The sequence below is a fragment of the Clytia hemisphaerica genome, unplaced genomic scaffold, assembly GCF_902728285.1.
Source record: "Clytia hemisphaerica strain Z4C2 unplaced genomic scaffold, Clytia hemisphaerica genome assembly, whole genome shotgun sequence".
NCBI classification, from domain to species: Eukaryota; Metazoa; Cnidaria; class Hydrozoa; order Leptothecata; family Clytiidae; genus Clytia; species Clytia hemisphaerica.
In genome coordinates this window covers 255,071-278,080 of record NW_027104290.1, presented here as the reverse complement: position 1 = coordinate 278,080, position 23,010 = coordinate 255,071, and the positions used below count along the sequence as shown (strand labels likewise).

The 23,010-nt window shown below is 35.7% G+C and overlaps 1 protein-coding gene and 1 long non-coding RNA gene across 2 annotated transcripts; one reads left to right on the top strand and one right to left on the bottom strand.

The window, feature by feature from the left end:
• Positions 1–22,594, top strand: LOC136817067 (uncharacterized). The gene is made up of 15 exons (XM_067073410.1): positions 1–175; positions 5,607–9,469; positions 9,942–10,165; positions 11,634–11,676; positions 11,951–12,031; positions 12,425–12,489; positions 17,573–17,746; positions 17,969–18,020; positions 18,491–18,649; positions 18,980–19,220; positions 20,030–20,175; positions 20,503–20,549; positions 20,663–20,699; positions 20,885–21,023; positions 21,486–22,594. Exons 2-15 carry the CDS (start codon positions 5,614–5,616, stop codon positions 21,772–21,774), a joined length of 5,553 nt encoding a protein of 1,850 aa, XP_066929511.1. The 5' UTR covers positions 1–175; positions 5,607–5,613; the 3' UTR covers positions 21,775–22,594.
• Positions 13,538–17,133, bottom strand: LOC136817066 (uncharacterized). Its single transcript, XR_010848020.1, has 3 exons — positions 16,814–17,133; positions 14,611–14,673; positions 13,538–14,081 (listed from the first exon to the last, which is right to left on the bottom strand). It is a non-coding gene; the product is annotated as an uncharacterized lncRNA (long non-coding RNA).
• Positions 22,595–23,010: the final 416 nt, after the last annotated feature.

Genomic DNA, 23,010 nt, shown 5'->3' with positions numbered 1-23,010 from the left:
AAAATATACCAGCGATTTTGAATCCAACATGGCCGTGGAACGCCAGGAAAGCGATATGAAACGTGTGTTTTGATGAATCTTATTAATTTACAGCTCTTTTGAGCTACTATTGATATTATTTAGAGTAAATTTTATCACATTGATACTGTAATAACATTTTGTGAAAATATCAAAGGTGAGTTTGCGATATTTATCGGTATTTTAGCGTAAATAAAATACGAGTTGACGCCATGAATTTTAACTCATTTGGAGCTTTATTTTGTGTCATTTAACTGTATTTACAGCTGGAAAAACTCATTTTATCTCCAAACTACCTGGGAAGAACCTAAAACCATGTGTTTTTGCTCGTCAAACAGCGTAGTGGACGAGATATTGACCAAAATCGGCGATATAACGGCACAACATTTGATGCAGTATTGTTCCTTTGTTGGTTTATTTACTTAGTTTAGGGCTAATTTTTCCTCATTTTAAGTTCATATAAACTTTCTTTAACCTTTATCTAACATTTATCTTTAAAGTTATGCTATATTCAGCGTCGAAAAAGATACTTTTAGCCGTTTTTGGACTGGAATATCAAAGTCATAACGGATGAATTGACGAGGTATTTTGAATGTGTACTGGTCTTTTTTGTTTCTCTTTGGACCCCTTACTTACTCCTTTTCTAGAACTTTAGAAAGCTTCCTGCTAAATCTGCTAAATTCGAAGTGAAATAACTTTTCTCATGGGTTATACATCGCGTTTAAAGCAACTTTTCTTTCAGTAATTCCAGAGTATGATTGTTTTGAGAGATCATAATTTTGTCTTACAAATCATGTTTAAAAAATTGTTTACAGGCAGAATGAAATTGCATTTGGTAAAAGTATAAAAAGTGAAGAAACGACTGTTTGATTACTTTTTCATCCCATTTTATTAACTATTGATTCACGAATTAATCGAACTACAATTTAACACGTTTGGATATTGTTTGTAAATATATCGTCATTACAGTTTTGCCCTAGGGAAATAAGCTGTTTGTACTCTTTGGAAAAATGTGTTTTTAAACGTCTAGATATGGGGATTTCTTTAGGGAGCGATAAGATCAGATTTCGAATGGGAATGACAAGCTGTCTCATAGGTTTCATTCCCCTCATTTCTGATGTTGCAAACAAAAAAAAGACTATGAATAACGAGTACGATCCAAATGACAGGGATATGATATGCACCACTGGAGAGTCTTCTGAGAACTTAAAATTGTCAATCCAATACGTCACTTAAACAATAGAAAAAGTAACGTATTGGGTGGAACAAAAACAGAAAAGTTGCATAATTTCGTGAAGTCATTGCAGTGGTGCATATCATGATATCATGAAAATAAAACGTCATCACAAAGAAGAGCTTTGTTTAATCGCAATCACATTTGCGACTTAAAGTTAATATGTCATACATCACATAACACCAAAATGTTTCGAATTCCCCATCGCGCCAGAGAATTTTGTAGCCAAAATAATCCTATCAAACCTCGTCAGGCTTATCTTTCGGAAGCAAAATGAGAAATTTCGTTCTAAATACCTAATCGGTAAAAAGTCGTCGGCCAAAAAAAAATCGTCAGTCTTAATGAATTACGAATTTTCTATCGAAAAGGTACTTACGCTACCCCGAAGCGATCATAGACCATATTCAAAATGCGTGATGAAAAACATAATACATGTTTACAAGCACGTAATATAAGGAGAAGCCTATATTTAATTTTCTTAGCCAATACAAAATAGTAAGTACAATGTTATTCGTATCTTTTTTGAGTTATTTTTAGTGATGAAGTTTTGTAACGCCATTTCTACTAAATTATGACGTCATTGCCAAAATTTCAACTCCCTTATTGAGGCCCCCCAGCGGACCCTCAATTCACGCAATCACGCAATTTTTTTTCGAAATTCACGCATTCACGCAAATTTTCCTCGAGTTTCATGCAATACACGCTTTTTTTTTTATAAGAATACACTTTATAAGAATGTCCATGATGAAAATGGCCAAAAGATTAAGAATATGGTAAGAATATCACCATCATGGAATTTAGCAACTGAACCTAAGAATGCCATTTTTAATGCATTTTAACCTGTAGATTGCCAATTTCGATCTTAACCTAAGAATACCGTAAGAATATTTTTGGATGATTTTCACCAAAAAGTTAAGAATATCCATGATGAAATGAAAAAACACCATTCTTATAAAAAAAAGAAGCGTGTAACCCGATTTTTCAGAAATCGGAAAATTTTCTGGGAAAAATCGGGGAAACATTGGAAAATCGGGAAAACTGCACATAATCGGTGGAAAAAAGGGAAAATTCACGTATTCACGCAAAAAATAGCCCATATTCACGATTTCACGCAATCAAAAAGTACATTTTCACGCTCACGCAAGTTTTTTCAATTCACGCATTCACGCATTTTTTTTTTCAATTTTCACGCATTCACGCAACCGAAAATGCCCATTCACGCAATCACGCAAACCGCTGGGCCTTATTGTTTCGTGCTTTTTTTTTACATTCTCAAGTTTATGATATATTATTTTAAATCAGTTTCCTTTTTGTGCTTTTTATTTCCAAGTTATTCACACTGACAAATAAGATGTTAAAGAGTCATGATTCATATGCACTGCCCTGTAATCTATGACTTTTAAATATTCTTTCGATTATTTTCGCATGGTTCACAGCCAACTTTTGGTGGCTTTTGAATGAACTGAACAAAGAAAATCGTCTTTCCGTCGTAACGGTACAAAAGAATGATGACATCACAATTCAGTAAAAATGGACCTCATAAAGCCTCGATTATGACGTTATAATAACGATTTCTCGGGTTTCATACCAAGAGATAACTAACCAGATTTCAAAATACACCCCTGTCTCACAACCCCGGTGGAAATTTTTCCCACAGCAGAGATAATAATTTCTATTGAAACCATTTGGAATGGTTTTGGAGTGCAATTTATAAACACTGAATTTCGAATGGGAATGAAATCAAAGTCACTTTTCCCTGTGGAGCTTTACGGTATTTTCACCACCGGGGACTAACTTTGTGCCAAGATTTTGCAGTGGGACTGTTGTCAAAATATTTAATGCCGAGATCAGCATTTAAAGGCTTGGGGACACGAGAAGTTTTATTCGCGTTGGTGCAATGCAACATGCTATATCCTACCAACAGAAGAAAAAAAGTGCGTGTCCCATGGTTTCTTTTTTGTTTCATTGGACAAAAAGTAAGGGAAATACCTAAAAAACAAGCTGATTTTGTCCCAGGGACAAAAGTGAGATTTCACTTTTATTGGTAGAAAGAAACAACGAGGTGGAGACACGAGAAAGCGTTTAAGGTTGGTGGGATGGAGCATGTTGCATTGCACTAACGTGAAAAAAAAACGTCTCGTATCCCCAAGCCTCTTCCAATGTGTTTAGCATTCTTTTAAGTAGCGTAAAATAAAACGCAGAGAATCATCAACAAATACAAGGATGATAAATTTAATCAATAGATCAATTTACAGCGGTCTAATTAAACTGACTTTATGCTGCATTGACTCCTTATTTTAAAAGATCATTAGGCTTTCGAACAATTAGTATATGTAATCACATGATAACGAGTGCAATTCGAGAATAATTGCACGAGTAATTCTTTTGTTATTAATTAATTTTCCGAGTCCGAAAGGACGAGGAAAATTCGAAACAAAAAAGTCACGAGTGCAATTTTCGAATTGTACGAGTTATTATGTGATTACGAGCTTTTAATGGTTTTCACGACTTTTTCCCGACTTTTTCCCAGTTAGGAAAGTAAATTAAAGAAATTAAACCGAAGGTTTTATATTTTTCTCTTCTCTCTGTGCCTTTCTTTTATTGTTGTTTATTGATTTTCTTTCTTACAAAATAGATTTCGAATGCAATTAAAACGTTCGATGCAAAAAAAATGTAAGAAAAAACATTAAAATCAATTTTGTAAACATTGGCGCTGCTTTAAAGAGTGTGATTAACGATTAATTGCTCTCTACAGGATGCAATTAACGATTAATTGCTCTCCTTGAGGGCGTGCCAAATAAGAAAAAATAACCCATCGTGTGATTATGCTTTTAAAAACGCTTTTTAACAGGGGGGTCGGTACTAAAATCCAAGACATATATGAGTACTACAAGGTTTTTTGACGATTTTTGACACCCCCCCAACTAATTTTTGAAAAAGGAATTTTAGTACACATGTACTAAAATTTATTTTGACATTTTAGCATAGTGACCACCTAAATAAGGCTTATTTTGGAATTCGGTTCCAAGAATTCGGTTCCAAGAATGCGGGTCTTTGGACTTTCAACAAAATGCCAACTCTGGTTATTTAAGCTGTCAATGAACCTGATCTATCTCTATCTATTCTAGATAAAGACTCAGAAACAGTCAAGACACTTTTGCTCTGCTCTACTTTAATTATTGCAAATATTGATTGGTTATTTTTCACCTCTAATTTACAGCTTGCTATTTCTTTTCTATCCAGTTATCCACGGTTCTTTACAAAAAACAAAGCATTCAACTTCGAAAACATTTTTTATTCCATAGTAAATAGTATATAAAAGCAGAACAATTAAATTGAAATATGGGTGTTTCACAGCCCCAGAGGAACCTTTTTCCTCAGTTGAGATAAAATTTCCTATTGAAATGCTAATGGGGATAGAAATTCTATTGTTCCAAGGTTAAAAACCCAGTTTTTTTGCTTAATTTCCGACACAGGGACGTATTTAAATCTTATATAGAGAGTTTTTGTTTTTTCATTTTGCCTAAAATGCTCAGTCAATAGTTAAATTTCCTAAAATTTGGTGCTTTTTAGTACTCATGTACTAAAATTTTTCTTAAATTTCTTGAAGACCCCACCTAATTTGGGATTTTAGTACACATGCATGGTACTAAAATGCTCTTAGGCTTTTTTTGTAATACCACCACGTCACTAAAAGTCATGATGTCTGAAATTTTAGTACCGACCCCCCTGTTTTTAAGTATCTTTGCGGTCATTTTCTAAAAAAGATCGGGCGTCGTATTACAGTGTTTGTCAAAGTTATGTACTTTGAAATATTTCAATCAGCAAGGGGCTCTACGGGAACGTATGATACCTCCTGCCTGACATCACCTTAACAGTTCGATTCAAATAGAATTAAATCCAAGCTCAGATTTGAATCGCTTCCGTCGTGTTTTGTCTAAGTGAGAAAGGGACGGGTAAACACCGTGTTTTCTTATTGAGGATTTTCTCTTTAGGGCATTAAAATTCAAATTTTACGGTGCTGAAATTCACTTTTACTTATATTGTCCGGTACATCTTTCATTTAGAGTTCTTTAATCTCAAATTAAGTTTAGTTTATTGACACAATGACCTACCCGTCTATCGAAAATCTGTCTTCTACATTGCTATTATCATTTCTTTCACACCCAAAAGTTAGACAATATAAAGAAATTTGATATTATTACACTAAGCAGCTTAAAATATTACATCAAAAATTAAAAAAAAAAAATATACGTCTTCTCCTGGCTATGTACTTTTTACCCTACTACACTGCCGAGAGGGGCTCATTCTTTAAAGTTTTTTTGAAGTTGTAACCTATGTTTATTTCCTTTAGGAGCAGAATGGAGAAAGATTATGCCCATTATACGAAAGATATCGACAAAGAGCAACGTGAATACATACGCTCTTACAATTCTCCACACAAATCACAACAAAAGGAAAACACAACTATAGACTTAACCAATTCAACTTACGAGGAAAGATCGAGAATCCATCCTCCAGATAGAACGAGAACTTATGTTCCTTTCACCGAGCGTGAAAGACATCCACCACGCTTAATGGAGGTCCGAAGTCCAGACAAGAATCCTTATGATGTTATCAAATTAACAGACATTGCTCAGATAGTTTCCGCTATCCCAGGAGATGAAAAAGAACCAGATGTAGAATCTCGGTCTAGTACGCAAGACGATCCAAGCCAACCAGCATCATTTGGTGATACAGACACTTCTATAGAGTTGACTGACCCTTTTTCCATCGCATCTGCTCTTGGTTACGACAAAAAGCCAAAAGAAAATGCCAACGACTCATTGCCGAACCTCCAATCTCCCAGCAGTTCATCTTTTGCGACACCTGAACCAATATCCAAGACCGTTGCTAAAGAATCGGTACTAGATAATGACATCAGCAGATCACCCAGTATCTTAAAAACAGTAGTATCCGCCGAGCCCCCCTCAGATCCAACCAGAATTAAACCAATCCCTCAGTTTTCCCGATCGTCACTTATGCCTATTGGTCGCACTAAACGTCCTTCATCAGAATCTGAGCAACCAAAGTCTCCATCGATCCCAGAAATACCTCAACCATCACCAAAACATGATGATACCAACCTCAAAGCTATGCCAGTTCTCGTCAAAGCACCTAATATTCCAACCACAACGACTATCACTGCATCGTACGTTCCTTCAATCGAGAAACCAGCAGCGAATCAAACTTTGAGATTCACTACCCAAGATTCAACAATTGGCTCGCTTAGACCTACCACGTCCACACCAAACATAACATCTAGTCAATCGTTACCGACAAACACCGATAAATCACATCTTGCTCATTCAGCTGTAACCACTACATTATCATCGCATAAACGAGCTCCGATCCCTGCACCTCTGGTCGTTCCAACTACTTCATCGCAAAAAACGACTAAAAGTCAATATGTCAAGTTATACCCTATCAGTAGCTCAACGCCTGGGTTGTTCACAACGCAACCCGTTACTGGAACTTCTACCAAATACATCCAGCTCTTAACAACTAAAGCAAGCACCCAAGCCTCATCGACCATCCCTGTCTCTCGACCAGACCATCAATATATTAAAAGCACGAACCCTCCAGTACTCACAAGCGTTTCGAATCTAAAGACCCAGAGTAACCCTAATTCTCCAGCAGTCAGATCGCCCAACACACCGAACGAGCTGCCCCGCCACACAACTGGAATCAAAGTCATTCGAACAGGCGTACTATCACCTTCCGGGACAAGCCGAATTAAAGTAGTCCGTACTGCACCACCTGATGTCAGACTTACATCTGGGGCTCCAACACTTGGGGCCGCAACACTTGGGGCCCCAAATAAAATTTCAGTGGAGATTCAAAAACCCCACAATACCGCTATGAAACCAGCAGCAGTTAACGTCAATTTGCAAGTTTCTCCAAACCAAATTCAAGTTATCGATGTCAACAAAAACTTTAAACAAACTCCGTCAACTATTGGTATACGCATCATCAACGCCACTAGTTTATCACCTAACAACACTCAATGGGGTAGTCCCAAGAACCAGCCGAAATCAACAGCATTCAATTTCCAAAACATTTCGGCAAATCAAGTTCTGCACCCTAACAACATTGCTCGACTTCCTCCAGGACCGCCGACGTTGTCACCACATATACCGACAGAAACCCCGCCCATCCTGTCAAAGGCGTCCCCAAACCAACCTAATGCAGCAACACATCCTGGCGCATCCCCTCCACAGCTGGAAATCTCATCAAGCCCTCCAAGCCTGACACCAAGTCAATCACCCACAGCGTCGACAACAACTCCAGGGATATCTACTCAACCTCCACTTTCCTTCAAACGGATGAAACGCATTCGAGCTGGAGGTTGCTCTCGTACAGATGGCTTTCAACCATTTCGTCGCAAGGAAGCAGCTATTATGCACAAAAACATGCTCTCCTTAATCACATCTCAAAGACAAACAAACGACCAACAGCTACAAAACGTCAGTTTTCCGATGATCAAAGAATACAAATCTCTGGCTACCGGACAATCACCGAATTCAACCACGAATACACCGACTACTATGCCGATACTTGTCAACCAGGCACAACAATTAAACACTGGTAATTCCTCAACGACACCACTTGTACAAACTACATCAAACGCACGAAACGATGAAACTAACCGAAATTTTCCAACACCTGGTTCCATAACAGCGACATTGAACTCTCAAAACGCGTCAATCACACGGAAAGCGTTTATTGATCTGACGTCGGATGATGACACGGGCGTCTTTCTTCCGACGACGGCGGCTTCAACAACGGCTAGCAACACTCCCTTATCTCCTGACGACCCTAATTACCCACGTAAAGACTTTCTCTCCGACACAATCGAAAGAATCCGGCAACGTACTTCATCGAGCAGTAAAGAGATCAAACTCAAGCCGTTGTTAAATCAAGCAACTAAAACGAGAGATAAAACATCTATAGAGCTTGACCTTGAAACGTCGCCTATTATTGACACGGTAAATTCTATATCAAGAACACTATTCGCTTTAGATCGTTTCTACAGACAACGTAGGTTTTTACATAAAGACGTACCCCATTTCGCTGTCTGTGTGAATCGTTTAAAAGAATTAAGTCTTTGTTTACAAATGGAGCGCGAAAAACAGAAATTATTCATGGATTCAAATTTGAACAAGTGGAAACAACCAGCCAAGGGAAAAGCGAAAGAAACGTCTCTTACCGTTAAATCAAGCAAATCCGAAAACTCCTCTCTTACACCTGCTGAACGATTAATCGAGAAATTCTCCCTCAAAATAAGACATTCGAGCATTCTAAAGAGTCCGGGAACGAAAAAGAAAGAATTTCACCTTTTATCACTGACTAAAACCAAAAGCGTTAACCCACCTATTATATCGAAACGAACAGAACAGAAATTGGAGAGACGTCGTACTTTTCGACAAGTCATCAATGCGTATAAATTTCGTAAAAAGCAGCTAAAGAAATCAGGGAAATGGAAAAGCCCGATTAAAGTAAGTCCTACTAAAATTCCCAAACAAAAGGTCGTTACTCCTACTACATCAACATCGAGTAAAGAAGTCAAACCTGCCTCGATTACTTCACCAAAGATCTCACCAATCGAGCATAAACATTCAAAAACGTTACTGTCTTCTGATAAAAAGAAAACGCCAATCACGCAAACGTTAACCATAAACATAAATTCATCGTCGAATCAAGGGACAAAATTCGATAAAGGGAAACAAAAAGCAAAGGCTGCAACATCGTGGTCTTCCACTAAAGGTGAATCATGTAAACTTAAACTTAAGACGACTCAATGTCTTCTCAAAACAAACTCTGAGCCTCAATCACGTGGAAAGTTAGTACCACCTCTTAACAAAAAAGGCCGTCCTTTGACCCTACTCGACTCAGACGACGATCCTACCTCAAGCGGCGCTTCCAAATCGTCACGAACGCGTAGCGCGCCTCGTAAATTCTCGAACCCTAAAGACCCCTATTACACATCGTCGGATGATATTGAACTTCAAAAAGCATTGAAATTATCAATCCAAACTGCCAATAAGGAACGTAGAAACAAGTCGAGTGGGGCTAGACGAGAGCGCCAAGAACGTAGCCTGAGTCCAGCCGCAAAGAAGAAAAAACGCGAAATAGAGCAACTGACGGATAGTTATTGGAATGAATCATGGCTTAAAGGTTAGTGTATGATGAGTCATTTTATAATCGCAATGAATTATTGACAATAAGGACCGATAGCGTCTTTTGTTCTAGTGCGTTGAAGTTTTTTTACCGGACCAACTGTAGGTTGTTAGGGAGTTTTCATGCAGTTTCTCAATGGTTTATTTTCACCGTGAGATGGCTACCTTTACCTTTGCCTCCGAAATAGAAAAAAATACGATTGACGCAGGCCTGTGACCTTACCCATGTCTTTTCTATCCAAAATCTATTTCGTATATATGTACAGAAAAGAGTTTTTATCATGTGTTTATTATTAATTACCCTTATTTTCAAGTAAATTCGTGAGACGGGTGCTGGGTGGTTTTCATACTTTATCTTACTTGTTCACTCTTGTCTCATTTTCTTTAATAATAGCCTTAATTAGTTCATATTATTTACAAAAGCTTCCAAACTGGTGATGAAGAGACTGAATTCCATTCGTCTATTTCAGACTCGGTTACGCCACCAGGCTCGGCACGTGATATCACTAGCCCAGTTTCGGTTCGTGAAGAAAGAGCTCTTCACTATGCCATGGCTCGGTTTGCGGAAATGGAGCAATCCACACCATCAACTTCCCCAGTCTCTACACCACGTGAGAAAATACCTTCGAACACAGGCTCAACGAAAACGTCACCCAACGAAGGAGCTAAGAGACAAAGAGAGAACCAAGCTACGGTATGTAAAAGTGTAGTTCTGTTTTTGCAAATTATAAATGATCCAAGTAATGCTTGATTTCCGAAAATATTTACATTTGCCGCTCTCTAATTCGAATTTCAAGGGTAATTAGATTTTAATTGAATAAGGGAAGTTATCGAATACACGTTTTTTTTTTAAGAAACACACTTTTAAGAAACATGAGGCTCAGAATGCCTAAAAACTAAGAAACATCTAAGAAACATGCTGAGGCTGAGAATGAGAAAATAGCATTTTTTAATTCGTTTTTTTAAAGGGCTCTGACCATAGTGAATTTTTCATAATTGCCGTGTTTAAAATGTGTTTTCTAACTGATGTAACCAACAAAACTATGGCATGTTATACATTTTCTGTTAGACAAACTATTCCTGAATCTGAAAATTCCAAAATTGCATTGGAAAAATTTGACAAAGAAGAAAATGAAGACTTTTGCGAGGAAGAGTATTTCAACTTTGAAGAGCTTAGTTTCGGCGAAAAATTTTTTTGCAGTAGATGGTGTATCTTTTACCGACTAATAAAAATTTTTCCGGAAAACTTTTGTAAATGCTTCTTTGTCTCGAAATCTTCAAAAAAGTGGTTTTTCATCAATTTTTCATCTGGATTTTGCTTAAAAAAACAGTCATAACCTTTGACATATTGTTTTAGAAAAATTTTCCGCCACATTTAAAATAGTTCAATTCTTTGCGGACAGTGTAAAGAAATTTTGAAACAAAAAAATTAATTACCCATTAAAACTAAGCACTTTTTGTAAAATAGGGTGATGCAACATATTATTAACATCTTTTTAAAGTTCATAACGTCATTTTTGCAATTAAATTCTTAATTACTCTTAAGGGATTCGATTAAAAAGCAATTTATAAAGGCAATTCTTCGTTAAAAGTGTTAGGGAACCTGAAATATAACTTTTATGTTCAAATACCAAAATCAATTGTTGGACTATGGTCAGAGCCCTGAAGAACCTTTCAATCAAGGTTCCAGAAATATACATACATAACAGTTAGAAACACTTGAGAAAGTCAGAAAATCAATATAGAAGATAGGAAAGTACCGTAGATTAGTCAATTAGACTATTGTATTGGTAAAACTAGTTTCTTAAAAAAAAAACGTGTAGTAGAGCGTCGTTTATGAGAGTTTTTGTTAACGGTGATTTCCAATTATGATTTAATTATGCGGGCCTATCTAATAATGAAGCGTCGGATTACGTAGTGTCAACTGTACGTCGAAAAAATTAGCCTGGGTATCCAGACTCAAAATTTCAGAAAAAAAACTGTTACCTCTACATACATACAAGGTTTCTAAAATTTTAGAGTCTGGTGCAACTAACAAAGTCTGATACAGTTTTGTTTGATACTGTATGTGAGTGAACCCTTGTTGACAGACTATCAAAACTTCCTCCTTTCATCCATGTTATGTTGCAGAGTTAATAAGACGAGGATTCTTGTATTTTCAGACCAACCAACGACAACGGAAACGGCTGAAGAGTGCCAATACAGGTAAGCTGGCATGTTCTTCAAAAGTTATAACAGTAGAAAATATTAAATTAAATTTGAAGCCATAGTTTGTTGAAAGTGGCCCTGAAAACGCCAAAAAATAGCAAAATTACATGTATGCACGCAGAAAATTTGAGTCTGAAACTTTCGCATGGATTTAATTTTCGCGAGTCGGCAATGTCGGACGATATTGCGAAAAGTTAAAGTTCGCAAAAACGCAAAGTTAAACATCGCAAAAGTTAACCAGATTAAAGTTTTCTACTGCATTTTATTTTAGATGGCAAGCGAACTGTAACAAGTGGTAATCAAAGGAAGGGGATGGCACTACTCAAGAAAGCTCGAGAAAACGTCGCAAAAGGTAGTAATTTGCATTCTGAATCTCGTCCAGAGAAGATTCCAAAATGAATGTGAATATCTTTACATATTACTGTATGTTGTCCACTAATCTCTAACTGCCTTATCGGCCCTTTTTACTCCCTTACTGGCGTTATTTTTGGGCTCTTGGCTTAATAAGGACCGGCGTTAAAAGGGCCGGCGTAAAAAGGGCCGATAAGGTACTTGACTAGTCGGGATTCTCATATAGAAAAAGCGTGTCCAGGAAGTGTGTAAAGGAATATGATATATATGATATATGTTCAATGCTAGTCAAAGCATCATGATGACTGCTAGCTTTTTAAGTCTTTCATTGCTTATCATGAAAATAAAATCTCGTGCATCAAAAAGATGTCTGAATTCTTTGTTTTTCTTTCAGCCAAAGAGAAGAAGTTTGTCACAAAAACAGCTAGTATTGTATTGGATAAACTTCCTTATGATGAGGTACGATATAATTTTATGGTATTCAAATTCTGTTCTCAGATCCAACTACTCTGCTTAAATGGGTTTCGCTTTATATAGCTAATTAAAAAATCTCTTAGCTAGGGCTACTTTTTGAAAACACTTGATTCGTTTTTCCTCTTAAAATAAACAACTAACAGGTGGATCATTTTGGTCTATAAGTACACAGTAAAATCCTGGACTCTTAAAATAAGAAAAAAAATCTCAAAATAAGAGCACTTCTCTTAAAATAAGAGAAACACACTTGGGAGACTTTTAAGAGCACTGACACTTACCAAGTGTATAGACAAGTGCAGAAAACTTACCAAGTGCTCACTTTTTAAGTGCATATCTCTTATAATAAGTGTGATATTTCAAGTGAATTTTTCTTTGATTCCCTTAAACTAAGTGCAAAAATCTTGATTAGTTCAAAACTCTAATGTTTATTTTTTGCCTTAACGGACGTCCGAAACGTAGAACGATTAAAAGTAAACATGTCTGTTTTGAAAGTAATGCTGTTATTCAGCAAACGTAGTCTTCTTGAAAATATAACTGGGTATGAAAATTTAAAAAATTACAAGTCCTACCATTAAAAAAATCGGAAAAAGTAAATTACAATTGCTTGAAATATTCTTTTTAGTATACCATGAAATTATAAAGGGATTACAAAGTATCGAATAATGAGTATTAAAGTCATTTAGTGCCAAAAAGGGAGAAAAAACCTTTTGAAATCAAGATAGGAACAAAAATTAGGCGCTTACAAAGATTTCTGGTGGAAACCGTAAAGATTTCAAGTTTTATATTCACTAAATATAGTTCATGCATTATTAGAAAAAAATTTATAAAACAGCCCTGTAGTTGACAAATAACTTTCAAATATTCCAATTTTAGGTCAAAACGCATGAGATTGAGGACTCTTAGATTGATTTCGGTAATGTTTTGAAAAGGTATGGGGGCAATAAAAAGGTTTCCAAACTCTGAGGGGGGGGGGTGGTTAAAATTGAGCAACCAAAAGACTCATAGGTCTCAATCTAACACACAGACAAACTTAATGAATTTACATCGAGGGGTAAATAACTCGAAAAAATCTTGTTCACTTGTCCAAAATAACCCCAAAAATCTAAAAAAAACTAAATCTTAAACCTCAGAAGTTTCCAGGTAATCCCAAAAAATACCAAAAACCCTAAAAAATACCAAAAATCTTTCGATCTCTCTTAGGCTTTACTAGTCTTATCTAAAAGACTGGCTCTTATGCAGACAAATCATTACATTATTGATAAAAACAAGAAATATTCACTGCATATTGACCAAAACGACTATCAAATTGTGTCTCAAATTACACATTATTACACCCAGATAATTATCAATTACTTAAATTCGATGTAGTGATTGTCATCATTGCTCGTGATATTTAGTGTACTGTTTTGAGTTTCATTGATTTCCAAAGGGTGTTTGTTTCATTTTCATGATTGTGTCTAGTATCTCTTGAGAACAAAACTGTGACTTAGAAATCCAGGAGAGGCTCGATAAGGATAATCATGCGTCATTTCATAGTATAAGGTGTCTTGAGGAAAGGGTCAACCATATAGTTTTTCCTGAAAATTGAAGTAAAACATTTATTATAACTAAAACATTTTACTAACAGCCTAATGAGTTTATATGTTTTCAGTTTATATGATTGGCGAAGTTAGGTTTAAAATGTCTTGGTTTGTAGACTACTGCAATATTTACAAAATACTTCAATATCGATCCCAAGAGGTTCTGAGGGTGCTTTCCTAACCCATCAAGTCTTTCAAAGTCACCCACTGCAGTCTAACCACAAGGGCTAACCACAAGGGCTTGATTAACTGGCTTACACCAGTATCAAAACGCTGATTTTTTGCTTGTGGTTCCCTCAAAAGCAATTCAAAAGTAATGCAACGACTTCAAAAGTATTTTTCTTAACTCCCCTCCCCTTTCAGACTCATTGAAGTGTCATTTTGCTCTATTTCTCATAATTTTTCACTGAAATTTCATTTGTCTACAACCTTTTGTCCATGATTGTAGTGTACTGTACAGATGGGACATAAAATTTGACATCCCAGATCCAAGATACAAAATAGGAAAAGAGTTTCTTTTGCTTACCATTAGTTCTTTCTGCCTGAAAGTAGAATCCATTATAGTAAGTTTTCTCTTGAGCATCCCAACCTGAAGAAATGAAATAAAAACTTTTTTTCAGATTTTTGAAATTTTGAGTAAAAATTCACATCTATATCTATACTGTCCTTTTGCTTTCTTTTTAATGCAAAGAAACAATTTCCCAAGTGGTTAGCACACACTTTAAAACAAACAGAAATGAGCCAGAAATAGATAATAAATAGATTTAAAGAAGTCATTAAATTTAATGGCAATGGAGAACCATGTTGAGTCTTTCATCTCTTACCATAACCACGGTCAGAGATAAGCAAGTACTTCAGGGGGGGGTCATGCAGTTATTATATAAACACTATGACAATTACTACCGTGGTGGTATATAAACCAAAATTTGGGAAAACAGTTACTCCACCAGTGGACTAACTGCAACATGGGTGGTGCCTAAGCCCAAAATTGTCGATTTTGGTAGGATATGGTGTACTAAGTGAGCACATTTTTCAATTTTTCACTTAAAATTTTAGGTTTTTAAAAATTCCGGAAGCAAAAAAATTCAAAACATTTTTTCAAAAGTAAAAAAAAAAATCACAAAATTTTTTCTTCAATCAAGGCATGAAAGATATTATAACAAACTTGGAAAATGATTGAGATATTTAACTCTTGAACGGTCGTTAATAACACGTACCCAGTAAAATGGTATCAAAAATGAGGAATTCAGTGAAAAAATTGCCAAATTTGGCATTTTTGGGGGTGGTATACACCAATTTTGAGGGTAAAATCAGTTAGTACACTATGGAATAACTGCAAGGGTGGTGGTCTGTAGAAAATGTCCAAAATTGCAGTTACTCCACATAGTGTCAAGGAGTAACTGCAAGACCCCCCCCCCTGAGTACTTCCCATAAAACACGGTCAGTATTATATGCATGAGAGATCAACAATGATAGAAATCAATTTGACTTTCCTCTTAACTAATATATTTAAATATTTTGACTAAAAGTTCATAATTTTTCTTTAACTTCTGATAAAAAAGAGAATCATGTTGAACCTTTCATCTCTTACCATAACCACGGTCAGAGATAAGCAAGTACTTCCCATAAAACACGGTCAGTATTATATGCATGAGAGATCAACAATGATAGAAATCAATTTGACTTTCCTCTTAACTAATATATTTAAATATTTTGACTAAAAGTTCATAATTTTTCTTTAACTTCTGATAAAAGAGAATCATGTTGAACCTTTCATCTCTTACCATAACCACGGTCAGAGATAAGCAAGTACTTCCCATAAAACACGGTCAGTATCATATGCATGAGAGATCAAACAATGATAGAAATTAATTTGACTTTCCTCTTAACTAATATATTTAAATATTTTGACTAAAAGTTCATAATTTTTCTTTAACTTCTGATAAAGAGAATCATGTTGAACCTTTCATCTCTTACCATAACCACGGTCAGAGATAAGCAAGTACTTCCCATAAAACACGGTCAGTATTATATGCATGAGAGATCAACATGATAGAAATTAATTTGACTTTCCTCTTAACTAATATATTTAAATATTTTGACTAAAAGTTCATAATTTTTCTTTAACTTCTGATAAAAGAGAATCATGTTGAACCTTTCATCTCTTACCATAACCACGGTCAGAGATAAGCAAGTACTTCCCATAAAACACGGTCAGTATTATATGCATGAGAGATCAACAATGATAGAAATTAATTTGACTTTCCTCTTAACTAATATATTTAAATATTTTGACTAAAAGTTCATAATTTTTCTTTAACTTCTGATAAAAGAGAATCATGTTGAACCTAATTCATCTCTTACCATAACCACGGTCAGAGATAAGCAAGTACTTCCCATAAAACACGGTCAGGATCAGAGATAGCAAATACTTCCCATAAAAAACGGTCAGTATTGTTTGCAAGAAAGGATATTTTCCAAATTTAAGAAGTGGAAAAAATTAAGAATTTCATTTCCCTTCCCCCAAATACAAATAAAGACCCAAGCTGGCCTGTGCACCTCATTAGAACAGAGACTGATTTTTTTGGGGCTACATTCGACATAGCTTTTAAAACAAAAACAAACAGACAAATCTGTGAAAAACTCTTCATGACTGAAAGCATCTCAAAGCAAAAAACCTTAGAACAATAAAAGCAACAGAAAAAAAAAAACATTACATTTATACTTGCCTTTTAAAGTTGTTGCTTGTCAAGATTATTTATCATGGCTTCCTTCCAAGATGGCGACTGAATCTTTCCCCTCGTGTTTTTGACTTCGGTTTTCCAATGTTTGCAAGTGGCGGATAATGGGCGGGAATTTTTACATTTATTGTTTGAAAATTTTGGTCAAAAAAGCTTGCAACTTACTTCCTAGATTCAAAGTATTGTTGATTAAGATATTCAGTAAGTTTTAAAAATGTTTTTAAAGAAATTTTGCTTTTGAAATCTTTTTGTCTTCTTTCCAAACATTTCCACCCTTGCTCAAAGTTTTGCAATATATCTTTTCTCTCTCTCTTTTTCAACGGTTCAACACGAAGATAGAGCAAAATTGAATTTGCTTTTTTGTTAACAAAGCTAACTTACTCAATAGGAGCAATTATGAGTAAACAAGACTCTTTGTTTCTATTGTGAGATTTTTTTATCATTATAAGAACATATCACTTAATTTAAGAGCATTTTTACTTGGTTCTTCGACTTATGCTTATATTGTACATAATCTCTTTATCTCTCCGCGTATTTTTTTTGCATAAAATGTCTTTTCCTTGTTTTAAGAAAACTTCACTTATTTCCAGAGTGCGCAAATTTTAGTTTTTATGTCTTTTCCTGATCAAGAGTGTTTCACTTGGAATAAGAAAGTTTCTCTTGAAAACTCTTAAATCTAGATGTATTCACTTATCAAGAAAACAGGATTTTACTGTGTAAGCGTAAAGGACAATCTTTCTGCTTTAGGTCAAAAGAAAGTTGAAGTCGAACCATCCGGTTTCATTTGCGAAGCCAGGCCCAGTTCCTTCTCCAAGTACTTCGGACGCCGCCAAGAAGAATCTAAAAGTTGAGCAGGAAACAGGATTGACACCCACACAAAAGAAAGAATACCTTTTGGTCCCAAAATACAAAGGATTCAAGGTTTGTTTTGTATGAATCTGTCAAGTGTTGTCGGTGTTCTTCAATGGTCAATTTAACTAAGTCAGGACCTCAAGGTCGAAGGTAAACCTTTGAATTATATTTTTTATTTTTTGAACCAAGTGTAATAATGCAACCTACAACTTCCCGGAAATTCGCCTGAAGTCTAAAATTGGGATGTCATTGTATCGTGTTTATTGAAAATCTATAATTTATTGCTCGTAGGATTTTACACCGATAGTTGTGAATTCAAGAACAAGGCGTAGCGCAACTGCAGGTATTTTTAATTTTTTTTTAATTTCAATCGAATTCGTACACTTTGAACAGCAGGTGATGAAGTAAACTAGCTACATGTTTGTATAATTTTATATGATTTTCGGCAAAAATGATTCTATCTATACTTTGGTGCCAAAAGATTCCTGGATGTCCTTACCATTTTGTTATAAACTGCGATCATAGTGCAGTTGTAGAGCATCTGGCTACGGTGCGCAATGTCGCGGCTTCAATCCCCGACCGGGTCATACCAAAGACCCCGTACTTAGTACAAAAAGATGGTACTTGATGCCTCTCAGCTTAATGCTCAGCAACTTAGACGAGCATTGAGGGTAAGTGGAACATTGCAGAGAGAAAAAGTGGCGCCCTCCCCTACCTTCTGGTAGATATCTATCGATAGAGGAGCCTTCGGGTCGCCTCCGACCGTGGTTGCAGACTTAAACTAAAAATTACATTCCTTCAACATTTTTACAGAGGATAAAGACAAATTGAAGAAACAGAATTTCGCCTTGATGGTTGTGGAAAAGATAGGAGACCAAACAAAACAAGTCATCGTGGCTGATGGAGAAGACAAATCGAAAAAGTTGGCTGAAGCTTCCGAGAAAATGCAAAAGGATTTTGAATCCCTATCGAGTAAGCCCAATTTTTTCTTTGTATTATTTTTCTTTATATTTTCTGCTGACCCTGGAAGAGAAATTTCGGGCTCCTGGTAGTCCTGATTTGGTAACTAGTTTAAACAATCAGCTGCACCGAAAGCATTATTTTCGAATGGTACCAATCGACTGGTACCAATCGGCTAAGTCAATGCATCATAAAGAGTAGAAAAGTGTATTTTTGATATCTTCATAACTGACGCATATTGAGCTGACATAATAGTCTTTTCTATTCAAAAATAAAAGCTCTAATGAGAATTCCTCAATGATAACTTTTCCTATTTTTTTCAATTCGCTCTACTTTACATAGAAAAGAAACGTTACTTGACCGTCAGTCGTCACACAGGAGAAACTGTCCTCCACAAGGCTGCGCGTTTAGGATACGCAGAGATCGCTGAACAAGGTATCAAAGAAGGTGCTGACGTCCAGGCTAAAGATAACGCTGGTTGGACGGCACTGCACGAAGCGTGTGCTTATGGGAAAAAGGAAGTTGCTCAGGTCTTGTTGAAATATGGTGCTGATCCTAATTGTTGCTCCAATTCTGGAGTCAGGTAAAATTCCGGAATCCTCAATTAGACTCAGAGGACATCATTAAAAGTATCTCCTACCATTTACTCATATCATTTTTAAACTAAAGAAAGAGTTACTTTCTCCCATACCGGCATCACATGAGAACAGGTTTTTTTTAATTCTTTTGTTGATTCTGCTTTGTCAGCATATAGAAGCACGCCGCCTTTCTTCATCATAAAAGGATATCTTTTAGACTAGTAAACTAGCCGGTTATTACTTATAACCTTATAATAAAACTGTCAATCAAATAATGTAAACACTAATTAAATATTCAGCGCGCGTGAGAAAAAAGGAAAATAACCGACTAGAAGCTACTTCCAACGCCTTTTTTTCTTCACCTAAAATCGTAAGGAGAGACATACAGATTTCTGTATGTCTGACCCGTGCGGAATTGCATTTATTTTTCTTTCTGTTTATTGCGTTTTTAGAAATGCTCATTTATTTATATGTTCCAATGTTCAATGTTACTATGAAATATCATTTAGTCAAAAAAGTTGGATGCATTCTCAAAAACCTAAAAAAAGTTGTAAAATTAAACAACGTTTTTTGAGGGAAGTAGCTTCTAGTCGTTGAAATTCAGAAAAGAAACGCAACTTCACCCCTTTGATTCTTTTTATTTGGAGCTTGATTTTTGTATATGGGTCTGTTTTCAACGACTAGTTTACTAGTCTAGATATCTTTAAGAATCATTCTTGAATAACTCATAGACCTTGCTCAAGCGGATCCCCTCTTTTCTACCTGGACGATTTATATGTTAACGATTTTATAATCTATTAACTTCTGGTTTCAGACCACTACACGATGCTGCCGAGAAAGGGAACATTGCTGTCATCCGCGTGCTGTTATCCTATGGAGCTGATCCGAGTATAGGTACTTACACAGGTGCTTTACCCATCGATTGTACAAGAAAGGAAAGTATCAAGCAATTCCTGAGAGGTATGTAGTTTTAAGCCCTTGTCTCAGAGAACACTGTAATTTATAAATATTTTTACATTTCGAAGCCAATTTACTGTAATTCGAGTGGTTGACAGTCTTTTCAAACATTTAAAAAGCAAACATGAGGGGATCGACCTTCAATGATTGAGGATATCGTAAGAATAGTTTAAAAGGTTGGATCATACCTACCTTCTGCGCTTCAATAGATTTTATATTGCGTTTGGGACTGTCAATCTCTTTAGGTTTTAATGTAATCTAAGATTGGTATCAGGTTTTACTTAGGCTTTTAGTATCTTAAAATTTTATGAAATATTTTTCACCTTTAAGAACACAGCGTTGATCAAAGCTTAGCAAAATCGAGAGAAGATCTCAAGGTAGGTCACTTCTTCTTTACAACATGCTCAAGAGATACTTTCTCGTCATGGATATCTCGATAGATAAAGCTTAAGAAAATATAGCGTTGATGATATTTTTCTACTTTTTTTAGGAAACCTGGACATTTTCTGGATCTTGTGATGCACTAGGTATGAGTTCCTCATTCTAAATTTTACATTCCAAAGATGACTTTATGACTGACTCTTCCTTGTTTTGGATAGAGCTCGAACCCTACAAATTTTTTTTGTGAGTAATAAGTAAATCCTCCGTAGGTTTAAAGATTGGGGGCGCAAAGGATAAAGTTTTAAAAATAATCATTTTAACCTTACTCTAGATACGAACGATGTGAATGGTATATTCGATGACATTCCAATACAAAATCAATCAACCAGTATCGAATTTCAAATGTCATCGAGACCTCTTGTACGATCTTTCTATTTACCGTATCTCAATGAAAAAGGCATCACTGTTGGGTAAGCAACTGCACACGGTTTGTTCGTTTGTTTCTTTGTTTGTTTGTTTGAAAACTAAAAAAAAAAGCATTTCCAGTTTCAAGCAATATAAAATAGTTTAAGATTTTTACCCATTTTATCATCCCAAGAGTGAGGCAAACAGTTATCAACGGTATAGTGAGAAAGGTAGGTACACACGTTTCTTCGTGGAATATCTTTATTTGTACTCACTAGTACGTATAGTAAACAACCATACAGTTGACGCTCCCTAATTCGACATTCCACTATTCAAACCACTCTATTGATCGATAATATTGAAAGTTACCGCCGTCAAAAAACTCTCATAAACGATCTTCTTTAGTATTTGATCCGCTCCCATATTCGATGAAAATCAGATTGCTTTGAAATCGAATTAGAGAGTGTTAACCATGTTACTTATCATCCTGTTTTTAAAAATTTTTCATGCTTTTTCCCCTCTTCTAGCTACAAGAATTACTTCCTACTGTCAGAACTCCTCGAACGTTTACGTTGTTCCAAGAACTCGTTTTTCATGCATCACAAAGTCGAACGCTTAAACTTGAAAGTGTCTGAATTGAGGAATCATTTGAAAGATAGTTTGGAGCCTTTCCCAGAGATGTTGATCACCACAAGTCCGTTAGCTGGATGCAGTAAGGATAAAGAAGAAGACCGAGAGATAGAGTTGGTCACTATGGGACATTATTCATTGAGGAAATTGATGAACTTGAAAATATGTAGAGTTGAAGTCACGTGATATTGGTACCATACCTTATGGGAAATCCTACTCCTGGTCCTGTCAATGATGTCCTCTGATTCTGCTGCTCTACATTACTGCTGTCCCCTGCGATTGAAAATTAGTGATGAAATGGTAATGATTTGCGCTAAAGTATTGCCCATACTGCAAGGTTAATCTAACTGGATAATGTGTATGTGATGTGGCATGAAATGGCCGGTCTTAGGTCTTGTATATCGGTGGGTCTTGGTACTCTTTGGCTTACCTTCTTTGTAGTGCAAACTAGCTGCTTTACTAAAAATGCAAGCTGATGAATATCTTGGAATGGGATTTGATGTGATCAATATATCAAGGTACCAAATCTAGGTTGACAGAAACGACACAGTGGAAAATATGTCCAATGTTTGGTAATTCAGAGTCTTCTATTTATGTTTTAAGTTTCATCAAAGTTATGTAGTAGATTTAATATTTATTACGATTTTTTGTTCTCGGTAACTGCAGGCAGTTGCTTCGTTCCTTTTTCAATCCTTACCATGTTTGTGATTTTTTTATCTGGAGAAAGGTGGTCGTACATAGTCCTATCCATAAACTCTACGGTATCTTGTAGAGCTTAGAGCTGTAATTGAAGAATCAAGCAAGAACGAAGTATAATCCAAAGCCTGGCTTTCCTTTTTGGGTATCCATCGGACCAGATTTCCTTGTTATGTTATATAAACCATTGTGTTGTTATTTTTATGACCTGCTAACTTATATTTATTAAAAAAAAGGAAATTATAGGTACGAGAAACATACATATTGGTATATTTTATTGGGATTAGAAAAAAAAGATTTTTTACAAATATTTAGAATTTTGTGTTTTATACCCTCTTAAAATTTGGCCAAAAATTTTCACATTTTCAATGAAATGAAGAATGATACCTCTCAATTTTCCCTTTAGCCTGACCTTAGCCGAACCCAAATTATTTGGGCTGAGAGATTTTAGTCTTTATGGTCACTACTTGCCCCCATACCCATATTCCATTCAATTATCGAGGTATAATTTGATTATGGGAAATACGGCTTATTTTTTTATGTTACGAACTTGGTGACAAAGTTTGTGCTGAAAAACGGCCGGAGAAAACATTCTGGAGGCTTTAATGCTGTAAAAATAAGCAATGAGACGTCACCGAGAAGTTGGATCAGATTGTCTATTTGCCACAATGTCGAAAGAAGCAGCTCTTCTAAATTACATTGGAAGGATTGAAAATCTTGAAAAGG